The sequence below is a fragment of the Zonotrichia leucophrys genome, chromosome 7, assembly GCF_028769735.1.
Source record: "Zonotrichia leucophrys gambelii isolate GWCS_2022_RI chromosome 7, RI_Zleu_2.0, whole genome shotgun sequence".
In the NCBI taxonomy this organism is placed as follows: Eukaryota; Metazoa; Chordata; class Aves; order Passeriformes; family Passerellidae; genus Zonotrichia; species Zonotrichia leucophrys.
In genome coordinates, this window is record NC_088177.1 from 15576518 (window position 1) to 15592343 (window position 15826).

General features: G+C 43.7%; 1 protein-coding gene across 1 annotated transcript in view; it reads left to right on the forward strand.

The window, feature by feature from the left end:
- GLS (glutaminase) overlaps positions 1–15791 on the forward strand; it is a 59317-nt gene extending 43526 nt beyond the window's left edge. Inside the window, exons 15-18 of the mRNA XM_064718919.1 lie at positions 10988–11049; positions 11968–12044; positions 12190–12253; positions 12584–15791. Coding sequence (XP_064574989.1) covers positions 10988–11049; positions 11968–12044; positions 12190–12253; positions 12584–12740 — 360 coding nt within the window. The 3' untranslated portion in view covers positions 12741–15791. The remainder of the gene's footprint in view (positions 1–10987; positions 11050–11967; positions 12045–12189; positions 12254–12583) is intronic.
- The last annotated feature ends 35 nt before the right edge of the window (positions 15792–15826 follow it).

Below are 15826 nucleotides of genomic sequence, written 5' to 3' on the forward strand. Positions count from 1 at the left end.
TTTTAAGCAAAGGCTAAGACATAACAAGAAATTGTTAGTGAGTAGCTCTTGAGATCAGCTCTTCTGCCGGGCTCATCTGTTTGTCCAGGCACGCATGGAAAGGGGCAGGGGAGCTCTCCAGTCACAGCATTGTCATCTGAGCACTGGTGAAGCTTCAGCATTAGGTGCTGTAAGGCCTCCTGTGTTCAAAAATTTAGGATTTTCTCTTTTTCAGGGGTGTCTGTGACAGCAGTATTGGCTGGGTCCATCCTAGTACCTGTTTCTGTTGCTTCATATCAGGCTTTTTTTTCCTGGAAGTTTCTTCCAACTAAAGAAGCATCTGTTCCTGGGATCCTGTAATCTGATACTGCTGGAGTCAATGGCTCTGAATCTTGAGCTCTGATTTCTGTGGAGTTTTTTTCCTGTGTACCCCTTGAACCTAGTTCATTGTTAGTATTGGTTTTATCTGCTAGAAAGGGGAAATACAAACCCAGTCTGCTTCCCACAACATTTCCTGCTGTCCTGTTCCTGATGATGGCACTGGAAGGGAGGAACTGCCCCATCCACTCCCCCTGGACATTCTTATGATACTATGTAATATTTTCTAGTAAAACTGAGTTGGATGCCTTGATTCCTGGGGGAGAGGCTTGTGTGCACTTTGCTTTGTGTCACCCACCTTCCACCTCCGGAGATCAGGATTAGGGAATGGTTGTTTGTTCTGCCTCCATCAGGGGAGGCAGAGGTGGGAGTGGGGCAGTTCAGGAACGTGGCTGGCCAATGTTCCAGCTTGTCTCACCCTGTGGGGTTTGCACATCTCAGGAGTGGAGTAGATGGGCATGGTCTTTGTGAAGGAATCTCAGTTGCAGAAGGTAAGTAGATGTTTCAATTTTTCTAGTAAACATTTTGTTTAATTACTTAACTCTTAATTCATCATGATTAAATAGTCTTATCTGTAATTTAAACAGCATCAGTTTACTAATACTTCAGAATGAATCAATAGTCAGAACTGTAAATAACAAGGCATTACACATTCCAAGTGTGTGTTGCCATGAAGCAAGGTTTCTGCTTCCATGGCTTGTCATCATCGAGGGCTGTTCTGTATTTCAGGCTCTTGAGTAAAACCAAACACAGCATGAAGCAGCCTATACCTATGGAATCACAAGCTATTTCGGAAACATAGATGATTTCAAATTTCATTTACAGGATTCTAAATCTCATTTAAAAATTAGAATAATTAAATGTAATAATCTCTGAGCATGCACTAGCTGAATTAATGGTAGAACTGAGCTCAGTCCTGTCTGTGACTCTTTATTCTGTATGAGTCAAAGAGTATTTTTGGGCAGTTGAAGAACTTGCACCTCCTGCCTGATAGTGTTTTGGGTGATTTCACAGGTAGAGAGATGTTGTTTTGAGGAATACAGGTGTTACAAACTCCTTCCAGAAATTTGTGTCCACTCGATGGCCATCTTATGAGCACGGGGTTGGTGCTGGAAGAGGTGAATTCTGTCTTTCATGGCTCCAAATGTGATTGGAGGAAAAGCATCTTCTGCTCACAGTTACTATTTCCTGTCTCCTGAAGCTTTTTAAATTTTATGCAAACTAGTACAGTAGCAGAGAAGAATAAAAGGGACAAACTCCTATGGTATTGTGCTTATTTTTAGTAAATACAATTTTTAGATGCTTTTGAATACCTCCATTAATTTAAAGTATTTTGACAAAAAAGGGGCTTCAGGCAGAGATGGATGAAGAAATGCAGTTTACTGTAACATGTGGTTTCAATACTGTAATTATTTGCAATTTTGGGTGGCATAATCCAGTTCTTATCTTGAAAAGGCTTGAATCAGAGGGAAATATGAATGATGGAAATCCATTTGATGCCAGTAGATGGAAGAGGGGAACAAACCACCCCTGCTCAGCCTTCCCTCCAGGAAAGCTGCACTTCTCCTTTAGTGGCCTTAGTCTGTCTGTTTGCCAGTAAAGCAGACTGACACTTGTTCTTAGGTTGAAGAAAGGGTCCTGATGTCAGGACAAACCTTGGGTGTGTATATTTGGTTTAATTATTTCTTGCATTCAGCTGCATGCACAGCTTCGGTGACAAGCTCCAAGACTGAGCTGCTGGGTACAGGCTTGTTTCCATGTTCATGAACTGAACCTAGTCAAAACTTCTTGCTCTGTTTTTGGGTTTTAAACAGACACTTTTAGGACCATTGAAAATTCTTTATTGTCAGTGTTCTGCCAGCTAGGATTTGAAACAAAGTGAGTAGTTGAATTGCAAGAAGATATTTAAATACCTACTGGGATTTTTCCCAGTTTTAAATAAAAGTAATAACTAACCAGTGTGCAGGCTTGCCTGAGGGTTTTGCAACGCTGGCAGCACAGTTGGTTTAGAGCTGCTTTGTGTTTAGATACATGAAAATACAGCCTCTTGTGTGCCTGCAGTCTAGACATCACTCATGGGAGAAGCAGCTTTCAGTATTTCAATGCATGGGTTGTGTTTGAGCAGGGCTGCTGGAAACTGGAGTGAGGAATAAATAAGTGTTTTGTTAGTCTGTTAGTTTGATATCAACAGCACAAACTGTGTGGGTAATTGCTGTGCAAACGGCATTTCAAGTTAATTCCACCAGGGAGACTCCAGAAATAAACTGTGGTAGCAGCTTTGAAAGTCACTTGTGGCAGCTTTGAGTCCAGAAATAAGCACTGCACCCACGGCTGGTAGAACTGAAGGAGCTGGGTGTCGGCCTCTGTCCCCAGCTGTGAACAGGGAGCACCTTGCACCATCTAGAGGAAAAGAAAGGATAGTCAGAGGGTTAGAAAAGGAACTGGGGGAAAAAACTGACAAAATCTTGTTTCCTGTGTCAGTTTTATAACATGGCAGAGCAGATTCTAAAGTTAGTTTTGCACTTTCGTCACATGACATGAGGAAACAAGGATCAGTAGTGCAGAAAATAGCCTGAAGAGGTGGTGGAAGTTGTCAAGAAAAAAAGTGCAAGTTTTATGGAATTAACCTGGTCTATATTTTCAAATGTATCAATATTTTAATGTGTGAAGGGATATGCATTAATTTATTCACACATCTTCTAATTATTTATAGTGCAGTGGGAACAAAGGCTCTCCCAGGGAATTCTAAGTTTATAACTTCTTAAGACCCTTGTGTTTGTTTGAAGTCAGGGCAGGAGGCTCTGTCAGAGGCACTTGGTGTTGGGTTGCTGTAGAGCTCTGTGGGATCATTTGATCCCTGACTGAAAGCCTCACTTCTGTGTGCTTCAGGAAGTTATTGAGAGAAATTGCCTGTTCTTGTGGAACTGAATTTTCTGTAGAATAAGGTAATGTTGAGGCTTAATGCAGAGGATGCTTCAAGTGCCTTCAAGGACTGTCCATCCCTAAAAATATTCATGGACACGACCTCACTAGCAAGCTCTGAGACCACTTCAGAGCCAGTCCTCCCCTGGGTGAGCACCTGAATTATTCTGGGATTCATTTAGTGACTAAAACATGGCACTTGGTCTGGGAGTTGTGTCCTGGCAGGCAGCTGGCACTGGACTGGGGCACACAGGGCAGGTGAAATGGAGAAGGCTGGGCTTGGGGGGCTTAGAAGTTGGTTGGGTAGTTGTCTGTAGTTCAGTCTTAGTTTTGACTCTGTAAAATATGTGCTTTACTTACACTTAGGTACTAACTTTGACTTTATTTCATGAGAAACAAAGCAGAAGTTCCATTGCAAAAACAGGCTTTGAGATTTCTTCCCTTATGCAGTACAACTTACCTTCATATTGAACATGGTATTCTAAAGGAGGACTATGGCTGTCTCTTTTAGATCTGGATTTCTTTTCCCAATAATAGCCTTGTATGTGGACACTGGAGAGTAGATTCCAGGTTATTGAAAATTAAATATAAATGCAAAACTGGCCTATTTGTAAAATAAGTGATCCTATCTAATGTCTGAACATAGAGATACCTGTGTTCTACTCTCAGATATAATAAACCCTGGTTTATTTTTGTCCTTTTAGGGACTACTTGCATTCTAGTTTCGGAGTTGAAACACCAAAATTCATTTTGTGCAGGTTTAAGGGTGTTTTTTCTGTTTGTTTTCACTTTATTTTTAAGCCCTCCCTGCCAGGAAAAAGCCATCTAAAGGCTGTGCTCCAGCATAGGTGAGTTACAAGTTCAGTGTGTAAAAACTGGATGACTAAATGGTTTGCTTTGTGCTCTAGGTTTGCTTTTCATGGTATCTGTAGGTTTCAGAGTTTATTGGCATCTTGGGTTTCAAGGATTGTTTCCCATTGATAAAATAAGCATCCAAAAATCAGCAGTTCGTCCAAAGAGCAGGAGGAGGGATTGCCTTTTGGTGGTGACCCTCATCAGGGGATCAACTGTAGGAAAAGCAGCTGAACAGTGCTACTGTGGAAGTGAATTCCTGTTGACTTTGGAGCTTTTATGCCTTTAATCACTCATGTCTCATGTAAACTCCTTGCTCCTGCCTTCCCTGTCAGTGCCTGGCCATTTGCAGAGCATGGGGATAGCAGAGTCCCTCTGTGGAGCATTAATCCCTGTTCCCTGGCCGGGTGCTCACCTTGGGCAGCTTATCAATCTATTTTCTGCCTCCCGAGCTAATGCTGTGCTGAGCCGGATTAGCCTGGCCGTGTGCTGGGAACAATGGAGGGAGCCAGACGTGTGCAGGGCTCCTGTGCCCCTGCCAGGCCTCAGGGTGGGACAGCAGGGCCTCCTGGCCTGAGGGAGCAGTGTGCAGCTGGGATGTGCAGTTTGGAAATGCCACCTGATGGATTTTCAGTCTTGTGTGCTGTGTCACCCTCGGGGCAGGTGCCCCAGGGAGGCAGCCAGGCTGTGCAGATCAGCTGTGCTCAGCACTGTGGGGGTTAGTGGCATGGAGAAATGTGCCTCAGGGACACTTCCAGACAGGGCTGGGCTGATTGGATATGAGAAAAACATTTTTCACTGAAAGAGTAATAAAATACTGGAATGGTTTTGCCAGGGAGGTGGTAGAATCACCATCTCTGGATGTGTTTAAAAAAAGACTGGACATGGCACTTGGTGCTATAACCTAGTTGAGGTTTTGGACTTGATGATCTTAGAGGTCTCTTCCAATCTCATTATTCTGTGGTTCTGCGATTCCCTGGTGAAGAGCTGCAGGACTGCATTCCGATTGCTGTGCAGCTCTCCTGGGGCTGGAATCAGGAGCCTGGGGGGACATATCCCAGAGCCCTGCTTAGCTGGGACCCATTGTGAGGTCCCAGTGTGTCAGGCCCTGGGGTTGGTGTGACAGCCATGTGTCATCAGGCACTGAAATTTAAATCTCAGTTTATCTCTGCACCTCTGTGCCATGCAGGGGAATGTTTTTAACCCTGTTCTTCAAGCCAGTTGGCCAGAAGGGCAGTGTTCCCTGTGAGGAAACGTTGCGTCCCATTTTAAGCACAAAAAATGGGATGTGAGAGAAGAGCGTGGTGCACGTTCCCTCTCTAGCTCTGCTCTCTCTTTCTAACTCCTCTTGTTGTATTTGAAAGTCTCCTGTCAGCACACTTGGTCTGGTGCACAGTAAAATTCAGATACAGCAAAGTTCCTGAGAAACAATATCCATTTTTTCTCAATATTTTGAACATCTCTTCAGAAGGCTAACCTGTGATGCTATCCCTAAATATCATGGAAAGGGCATTGGAAAGTTTCGGGGAGTTGTTTGTTTATCCTTGTTTGGCTTGCCTTGAGCAGCACTACTACAAACTATAGAGCTTGACTGGATTGCTCAGCCACCTGGAGAAACACAAAGTTGGAAGTAATACTTTTTGTTCAGAATATGAATTCTGTAACATTTCCAAAGAAATTATAGGGGGCGGAGCGTTTTCAGGAAGCAGGACACGGTAGGAAATTAAAATCCAGATTCACTGACCTTTTTAGCTAAGAGCTTCTCATGGAATTAATCCAGCTTTGAGCTAAATTAATTTTTCCTGAAGGATTTGCTTTCTGTACATGCACAGCTGTTTGGCTTTTCTCTCCTGACCCAAGTGCAGTGCGGGGCAGAGGCTCTCCCTGCCGTGCTGGAGGCACTGGAGCCATGGCAGAGCAGGACAGAGCCCTGTGGTGACAGGGACAGAGCACAGTGTGCTCAGCTCCTGCTTGAGCTTTGGGTGTTCTGCATTAGCAATGAAGGCAGTGGGCAGAAGGTGTTAGGCTGCTCTCCCTTCACCACAAGACTGTAGCAGTTCATTTCCATCTCTGGGCCTCAGTTTCCCATCTTAGTGCCACTAACAATGTCAGGGTGCTGTCTCTGAAGTGTCCTGAGAGGTCTTCTGTGGATGGCATTAGAGCCAGGCAGTGGTGGACACCCTTGTCTTCAGTTTAAAAAAGTATCCTCTAAACTGGTCTCTGTTAAGAGAGGAGTGATTCTATCTCAGTCTTGTGTGGGCATTTGCTGTTAGCCATTATGAGATTATTTAAATAAGTCTGGTTTTGGGTGTGCAGCTCAGGTAGGAAGTTACAAATACTTTTTTTGTTTTGTTGCAAATACTCCACCTAGGCAATTCCCATATTCCAGCCAAGCCTTTCAGATCAGTTAGATGATGTTGAAATTTCACTTGCAATGAGTAATTTCGGCATATTAATACTTAAGTTAAACTTTTTTGTTTAAAATTTAATTTTTCCAGTTGGAAATTGAAAACTGCGAACTGAGAAATTGAAAACCAGCCCTGAAGCTCTCCTGTCATGCCCAAGTGCTTTGTGCTTGCAGAGAAGGAGGCACAGCCATGCTCTTGCTGTGTGCTGGGCCACGTGCTCCCCTCTGCAGTTCCTCTGTCCCTGTGCATCCGCTCACGTCAACACTGCTGCTTGAGGAAGGCTTCTCTCAAACTCTCACCATAACCAGGCTCTGGAGATGTGCAGAACAACTGATTCAGGAAAGCTTTGGGCTAGGAGTCACTGACACTGAGTTTCACTTTGTAACTGGCCTTGTGGCTCGCTCAGTTTGTCCATTTGGGTGTTGGAATGGCGATTTTGCTCTTTCATTTTTTGCCTTTTAGTCCCCTGTGTTTATCTGAAGTATCTGCTGCAGTGCTGTGACTTCCTGCTGCTCTCAGCTCTGGCTGTTTCCTTGTTTCAGCTTGACCTCAATGCAGTTCTTGAGCAGCAACACTCTTGATTTTTCTTTCTTGAGCTGCTCACGTGCTGACCCACAGACTCACAGAGCTGTTAATTGGAGAGGTACCTTGGTGACATTGGTCATTTGGCCACCTCTGATGTGAGGCAGGACCTAGATCATTCATTGCTTTGTCCAGCTGAGTCCAAGACCTCTAGCACCTCCTAACCTGACAGTGAAACTGTGTTTCTGATTTCTGCCACTGAGTGACATGACTGTTTGTGAGGAGCCTTCCCTTGCTGGTTTCACTGCCTGGATAACGAGGATTGTACCCCGTGCTGGGGAAAGAGTGCTGTTAGAGAGGGTCCCATTGTAGTGAGTGAGCTCTGTGCTGTTGGTGTGGTGAGAGGAGAGCTGCCAGGTCCCTGTGTTTCAGTGCATGCAGCTTTTCCCTGTTGTTTGGTAAAAGGTGCAGCAGTTTCTGCTCTGGTTTGGTCCTGCCCTGCAGCCGTATGGCAGTGTCAGATCCATCCAGCCCATATAAAGCAAAGGGACTCCATCCCTTCTCCTTCTGCTGCATCTTCACTGTTAGGGAACTACATGCAGCAGGAAAAGGTTGTGAAAAACAAACTTTGTGTTTCTAAGCATTAGGGAGGCTTGTGTTCACCAGGGCAGTTATCAAAACACCAACACTGAATGTTCATGAACCACTTGTTTAGAGACTCTGCCAGTGAGTTTCTCACCACTTAAATTAGTTGCCTTGTGCCCTACTTAGTTTGAAGGGATGGAGCTCATCTGTCATGTTCACTCTTTTTTTTTCTCCCTAAAATCGTATGTTTGCTGCTGCCACTTCAGAGTTTCTTTTGCCTTTTGCTTTTTTTTTTTTTTTTTTGCAATGAACCTGTTATTGCAAACTAGTGCTGTGAGTTTTGGGTAGAGAATTTGAACTTGACTTTGTGGCAGCCTGAGTGAGGTTCAGCAAAGATACAAAGCTTATGGCAGCAAGTGCTGTTCACTTTGTAAAGGTTTTCTCACTGTAAATGGCAGCCTTTTACATAATGATTTAGTATATGTGTTGCTTTGGTTAATATTCTCTTGAAAGCTGAGGAAGACCCACAAGATGCTTGTGGAGATGGTATATTCTTACTTTGAGTTCAAAATGTATTTTGTGTTTGCAGTTTCCTAAATTTTATTGAATTCACTTTTTACGTGGACTCAGTAAAACTTCTTTTTTCATGGCTGCCTTCCTAGTAGTTTCTTTTCATACCTTATGAAGTTTGTTAATTTTTTGGCCTGGTCTATGCTGCTGTCACAGCAGAGTGCAGTTATGGGGTCAAAGTGTGTTTTGTTGGTAGCAAATCCAGTCTAATTCTCCCATAAAATCATTGAAGTCTCCCTAGAAGCAGGAGGGAGTTGTCCCAAAGGGATTTTTTCAGCTATGATGGCCACACTTGGCTTATTTTAGTTTGAGTTCACCTTTGACCAGCTTTGGGTAATTACTCTGCTAATAATTGTCCTGCTGAATTTGTTGTGTTTCTCCTGCTTTTGTATCCCCTTACTTTTAATATTGGACACAGAACAAATTTCCTTCTGAGGTAAACAAGCAGAGATGTTTTTGTCTGGACTTAGATCAAAACAAAAACAAATACATCAAGAAGTTCAGTTTTAAAGTAAAGTAACCTTTGATTTTGCTTTATCTTAAGGAAAGAGCAGCTTTGACCTCTCCCAGACTGCTGAGAGATGTAATCTAAGGTGATTGTGTTACAAAGCCTCAGGAATCTCCAAATTACATTTTGTCACATGTTTATAGAAAACAAAAATCACTTTTTAGTAGAATGTTCAGCTGAATCCAGGATTCTGGATTCTGCCTGCACTTGGAAAGTTGGTTTTTGAAGCAAGGAATGCGCGCTATTTTTATTTTATTACTTTAATATATATTTGCATTTCCCAGAAACATCAAGCAGCCCAGCCAAAATGGTCAGTTAGCTCTGAACTGGTTTTTGTGTAAGACAGTGTGTCCTTTGCCCATCCCAGCCCCTGAAAAGGGAGAGTATTCATCACCTGTAGGAACCCTGTGAGTGCCCCAGCCTGGCCTGCGTGCGGGTTCGAATGCCTGACTCATCTCGATGAACCGCGGAGATTACCCAGCTAAATTCCCCTCACACCCGCGCTCTGCGGGCTCTGGGACAGGCTTTGGCATTTCGGGCTGGCTGCGGTGCTCCCCATGGAGAGCCCAGGGTGTGTGTTTGGGTAGCTGCTTCCCTGAGCTGCCCTGGCTGCGGCAAGTCCGTGTGTCCGTGTGTCCGTGACCCTGCACGGGCAGAGCCAGCCCCGGCTGCTCCCGGCAGCTCTTCCCGAGGGCTGAGCCCTGCATGGAGCTGCCATGGGGTGAGGGCTCGGCTGGGATGGCCGGCTCTGCCTCCCGGGCAGGGCCCCACGGACCTGCCTCGCGTCGTGGTCGCTGCTTGGGCTGTGGCAGAAACTCTGAACAGAGAGATCTCTGTGGCAGGAGTGGAATCCCTCCGTGCCAGCCCTCTGTAAGGCTGGAGAGGAGGCCGTGGGGCGAGATGCCAGGTTTGCCACAGCTGGAGGTGGTGTGGGCTCAGAGCTGAGGGAGCCTGAGCAGGGCCCGGCCTTTGGGGCCACTCAGGTGTGGGGACAGCCCAGCCCTGAGAGGGGAGGGAATCCTACAGATCTGCATCCCACAGCCCCCATAGTGCAAACTGCAGAGGAGCTGCAGGGTTTGTGGGTGGCTCTGTGTCCCCTTTGTATCTCCATCCTGGCCTTTGTGCCTCCTTCCCCTTGGGTCTGTCTTTGCCTCAGTGCATATTTACAAAACAACAAGCAACTCCATGGCTTTGGTTTAGAAGAGGCGCAGATGTTGGCTTGTCTGTGCCCTGTGAAAATACGCCAGTGTTCTTGCAGAAATCTGTGGGAGACTTGCTTGTGGGTGGGGATTTCTCATTCTGTTTGTTTCTACTTCTTGTAGAAGGTCAGTGCAGCATCAGCTGCCTCTTTTCTCTCTGTTACTTTGTAGGCTCGAAAAGCAAAGCAGCATTTAGAAAGTTTACTGGAAATTACTGGGAAATGGTGCCTAGAAGTGGCTCTGTCAGTTTATGAAAGAAGCTGATGTGGCTACTTAAAACCATCTAGCATGTCATTTTTGGCTCTTGTTAAAACCTGCAGAGTTGTTATAGCCAGGATGTATTAAAAATATGCATGGGACAAGGTTGGTGCACCCTGACAGTATAATTTCTTACTAGAATAATTAATACAGCTGAGAAAAAGCACTTGCTTACCAGAGACTTACCTGTGTTGTGCTTTAAGCCCATATTTATCTAAAAAGATCCAACTTTATCTGTCTGGAAACCTTGCTTGTTACATAACAACTGCTTAAAATGGTTTTTTTGAGCAAAAGTGTGTACATTGGATGTGTGCAAGGATAATCTGTAATACATAGAAAAAAGGGTAACATTTAAATAAATTTATGTCTGCTGACATAGATTTCTCCTAGCATTAGGAATCTTTGCAGTTAATAACAAAAATAATCCTACTTTTCCAGAGGAGTACTTGTGAGGAGTTCATGGTTTTATAAATTGTGCAGAGTGATGCTGTCTGTGCAATTCAGTACTTGGTGTCATTGGGCAGCTGAAGAGAGAAACACCGTTTCCCCACAGAGCAAGGCTTATATTTTTTACCACAACAGAGCAGAAATTAATTGGTTTTAGTTCTTTTACCGTCCTTGAGGATTTCAGCCTTGGAAGGACAGACCTTGCAGTGCTGGTAGCAAAGCAGGCTGTGCTGCAGAATGTGGTCAGGCAAGGGGAGGATGCAATCCACAGGTTCATAAGCACTGGACCAACTGGCCCCACTGGGTTTTCTGTTGGAGGGAAGACGATCAGTAAACTGGAACTTAATCTCTCTTTGTAGGTGAAGTCTGTGATAAATCTGCTGTTTGCTGCCTACACAGGGGACGTGTCTGCACTCCGGAGGTAAAAACCAGTGGGGGCTTGGGAATAGGAATGTGGGAATAGGAATGCTGCTGGTTTGGTTCCTGCTGTTGTTTATTTAGGAACATGCACATTCACTGTGTCTGGGTTGGGGACACTGAGCTGCACGAGCTAGAGATTGAATATGTTCACCCAAAACCCAACCAAAATCTAACTATCAAAAAGGTACCCTGACACTATCCTGAATCCCACCGTGTTCCATTTCTTTATATCATAGTAAAACAATTTATTTAACCATTTTTTATAGCAATGGCAGAAAATCCTGTCTATACTCTCACCTGCTTTAATAATCAATTCTGAAAGTGCCACAAAAATTCAGATTGGAAAATGCACATTATTATTGGACAGGTTAGGATATCTAGCTTTGCTTTTGAAATCTGGAAGAGAATCTGGCAACATTTAAGGTAATAATGATAGTAGACTGAATAAGCATTAATTTGGCTGGAATATATCTAAATATAATTAATCTATGGTGTATAGTTTAATTCTGCTGTCCCAGGGAATCATAGTGTGAAGCAGGAACCCTCCCAATCCCTTAATGCTGCTCAGGATTTTCAGACTTGGGAGACTTCCTGGGATTTTCTCACCTGGTACAAATTTACTTTGCCTTAGGTGGCTTAGCTTGTCCATGGGCCATTTTAAATCAGGCTTGTTGAGTGTTATGTTTTCTGCAAAGATGTTTTATTTTTATTTATGACAACTAAAGAGCAGAAAGGAAGTTAAGGCACTAAGCTGATTTTCAGAGCCAAAGCCCTTTTCATTATCAGCCAAGATAAAATACGTTCCTGGTGCTGCTTGCATCCTCTTGTGGCAGGGCAGTGTCCTGCCATGCTGGTTTTGTGATGTGCTCTAAGACTTGCCTCTGCAATCTCTTTTATTGTGTTTTATTTTGTTTTTAAGGTTTGCTCTGTCAGGAATGGATATGGAGCAAAGAGACTACGACTCACGGACAGCCCTGCATGTGGCAGCTGCAGAAGGTACTGTCTCCTCACACGGCATTTGCTGTCTGTCTGTCTGTCTGTGTGCTTTAGCACATCCTTGCTGTCTCTGCATAGCTGCTTTTGCCTGCACATAAATGGATGTATAGAAGTACAGGCACTCACAGAGCTCCTTTTCCTGCAGGACACGTGGATGTTGTCAAGTTTCTGCTGGAAGCATGCAAAGTGAATCCTTTCCCCAAAGACAGGTGAGTGGTTTTATTGCTGGTTTGGAGGGAAGATGCTCCAGTAGCACTTCCCTAGTGTCTGTGAGGAGAGATAGGAGTGGAATGTGTTGAGCCAGGCCACTGGAGCAGGGAATGGGATCCTGCTGGTTCTCTGTAGGTTCTGCAGACTGAGCAGGAATGAAAAATGAGCCACTAAACCCATTATTTCAAAGGTTATGCTCAGCTTAATGAAGTTCCACAGTTACTGAACTGAATGGGGTCTGTGTGCTGAGCCATTAGTGCAGAATGTAAAGAACTGGATTTGTGGTGCTTAACGTGCTGATTTCAAAAATTCTGTGCTGCTTTTTGTAGGTGGAACAACACTCCTATGGATGAAGCTTTACATTTTGGACACCATGATGTTTTTAAAATTCTTCAAGAGTATCAGACCCAATACACGCCATCAGAGGATAACAACGACGGGAAGGAGAACCGAACGGTTCATAAAAATCTGGATGGCTTGCTATAATCATCTCCAGCTAGACCCTAAGAATCAAATCACTTACCTATTTAATTGTGGTATGCATAAGTAATGAAGAGCGTGTGTGTTTCTATCTGATAGTGGTATATATTTTACAGAAGTCTCTGTTACTTCAGTGTTATGTTACAGGAGTTTCTATACGCACAGGACAAATCCAATCTCTTCAAAAGAAACAAAACCAACTAAGAATCTCCCTCCATAATGTGAGCAATATTACCTCATGCTGCATATAATTGATGTATAAAAATATTTAGCTGTTGTTGGCTTTACTGTGCACTACTTAATTTATTTTTGTGTTCTATGTGAACTCTAGTCTGTGGTCAGGAACTTTTCTGCTGAATTTTTGTTTCTTTAGCCCTCTGTTTCCAGTATGGCCAGGATGAGCCAGAGTACTGTCAGGTATGAGCGTCAGTGAGGTTTTTTGAAAGCTGAGGATGCTGATGTAGATGTAGGCTGGGTGTGTTAAGTAAGGATCTGCACTTATCTTTGGGAAAAAATAAAAAAAAGAATTCCACACAACCTTGTTTACATAATATAAATATCACAGAGTATATAGGTGACACTTGTCAATGGTCTGGGCTTGTTCTTAGAGATAGTCTTGTCAGGGAACGTGTTTTAAGGTTTGTTTGACCAAATGGTGTAGGGGAGTGTGCCGTGTAGCTGGGTGTGTAGTGGGATTTGTGTCTTGGGAGCGTTTCTCTCAGTTCCTCTGTCTTGCCTCGCTCCTCTCTCTCCACGTTCAGCTGCTAAAGTACTTCCCTGTGGCCAGGGAATGTGGGTGCTTCCACTCGGTGCAGGTGTTCCTTGCAGGTGTTTTTGCACTACCCTGGGGGGCTGGCAGGGGCTGCGCCCTCCTGGAGGCGGCCCCAGGATCCAGCCAGGGCATGGAAGTGCTTGAAAGGCAAAGAACCAAACCAAATACAATCTGAGCTCATTGAGGCTTGTGGCAAGGAGCACGCATGGAGTGAAACAGCTTTAAGGAGCATAGAGCCAATCCAAACAGGAGCAGAGCAGGAGATAAGCCAGGTTTTGGGGTATGTTCTCTCCTTGCACTGCCATCAAACCAGGGAGCAGGATATTGCATCGCTGGGATTCCCCTGGTGTAGGACAGGAGTTCAGCACCAGGAGCACAAGTGAGTAAATGCCTTTTGTGGTGAATGGTGGCATTCATTGTCCTGCCACTGAAGCCAGCATGGCACGTGCCCTGTCGTGGAAAATGTAGATGCAGGTATTGTAGTTCACACAAGTCCAATATTGCCACAGCTCCCTGTCCCAGGTACAATTGTTTCTGCCACTAGTGTGGCACAAACCTCAGAAGTGGGCAGTCACTTCAGATACTCACAACACACTACAGTTGTTGGACGTAGGCAAGGATTTTAGCACAAGAGTTTTAGGCAGGAATCATTTAGCACATGGAAAAGGAGATTGTGCTTGAGAATTGTGTATATGGTGGTTTTTATCCTAGCACATAGTGTACAAGTCATTAGTAGATCTCAGAGGTCAAATTTTCTGTGTTTTGGCACCAAAATCTCCGAATCGTGCCCAAATTCTTCCTAGAATGCCCAAGCACTTTATAAAGATGATCTGAACCACATTACCCTCCTTTAGCAATGGGGACACTAAGGCTTGGAGAGAAGTCATTTCTCCAGAGCGACCCAGCAGGTCAGTATAGCTGAGAATTAATCCTTTCAAGTTCCTGTACAGTCTCTTGTCCAAATGCCATACTGCCTCCCTGCAGGGAGGAGAAGCCACGTGGAAAAGTGCTTGGTACTCATCTCAAGCTGTGACTGTCTTCATCATGAACGAGTCTGAAAGTCTAAAGCCCTCAAACAGCATCTCGAATCTGGCTGGCATGGTTATCAAACACTTTTTCTTAAGAATCCTCCTGTTCTTAAGCTGGTTTGGTTTTTGTTTTTTCTTTGTTCTTCTGAAGATCAGCTATTTTTCTGAAGGCTTTTAACCCATTCTCTTCACATTTAACCCATTCTTACCAGGCCACTCCTGCTGTAAACAAGAACTAAATGAAATGGCCTCTGGCTCTTTGTTGAGCCACATCAGTCACTGGGTAGCACAAGGGAACAAAATTATGAGCTTCAGTGTAAAGGAATATTTTCAGATGGATCCTAGTTTAAAATGATGGATTTCAGTGCTCATCCTCCCTATCTTGCCCCTGTTACAACACATTCTGTAGCTTCTCAGAAAAATACCTGATGTAGCTTTATTTAACTGACATGGTGTTGTTCAAACTGGCATTTTCAAACATAGGTATGTTATATAGTACACATGATATAAACAAACCAAAACCAAAAGGATTGTAACTGAGCTAACAGTGAAGATCATGGCTGTCCCTAAATTAATGCTTTCATACCGAGTGCTTTTAGCCAGTCCTAGCTTCAGTGCATTTTTGCTGGTTAGTTTTAGTATTTTCTCATTGTGAGAAGATGGATTATTTTGTAATGTCCAATTCAGCGATGCAGCTACTTAGCCATGGCGTTATTTATAAATAGAAATATATGCAGTACTGCATTGGTTTGGCTGTTTATCATTCATGACACTGACATGTAGATTTTCCAGTAAATAGCTTTTGGTTATCTTATCCAACGCTGACTTCCTTATGCTCCAAAGAAGATTCCCCCCACTCCTTTGTTTTTATGTCATATATGTTTCTTCAGTATGACAACCTAAAATCGTTCAGCTAACTTAATGCTTTGTACTCAGAAATATTGTGGTAGTCTTAGCATTAATTAGCCTTTGTGAACAAACTGTATTGTACCAGATTTTTTTGCTTCAGAGCTGGACTATCCGTGACTATACTTACTGGCAGTGTACTTCTGGTCATTGTAACTGACTGGGCTGATCTTGACTTTTAGATTCTGTATTGTGGGGACTAGACAGTGATGAATGTATTTCTAGCAGTTTCCCATGAATGAATCTAAACTTGAGCTGTACTGGTTCTGAAAATGAAAGTTATTTATTTTAAGAAATAAAATCCAGATAGTGTTGCTTTTTACAGCATAATAAATGGAAATACCAAGGTGATGGTGGTGCTGGTGGGTTTTATTGGTTATCTGTGG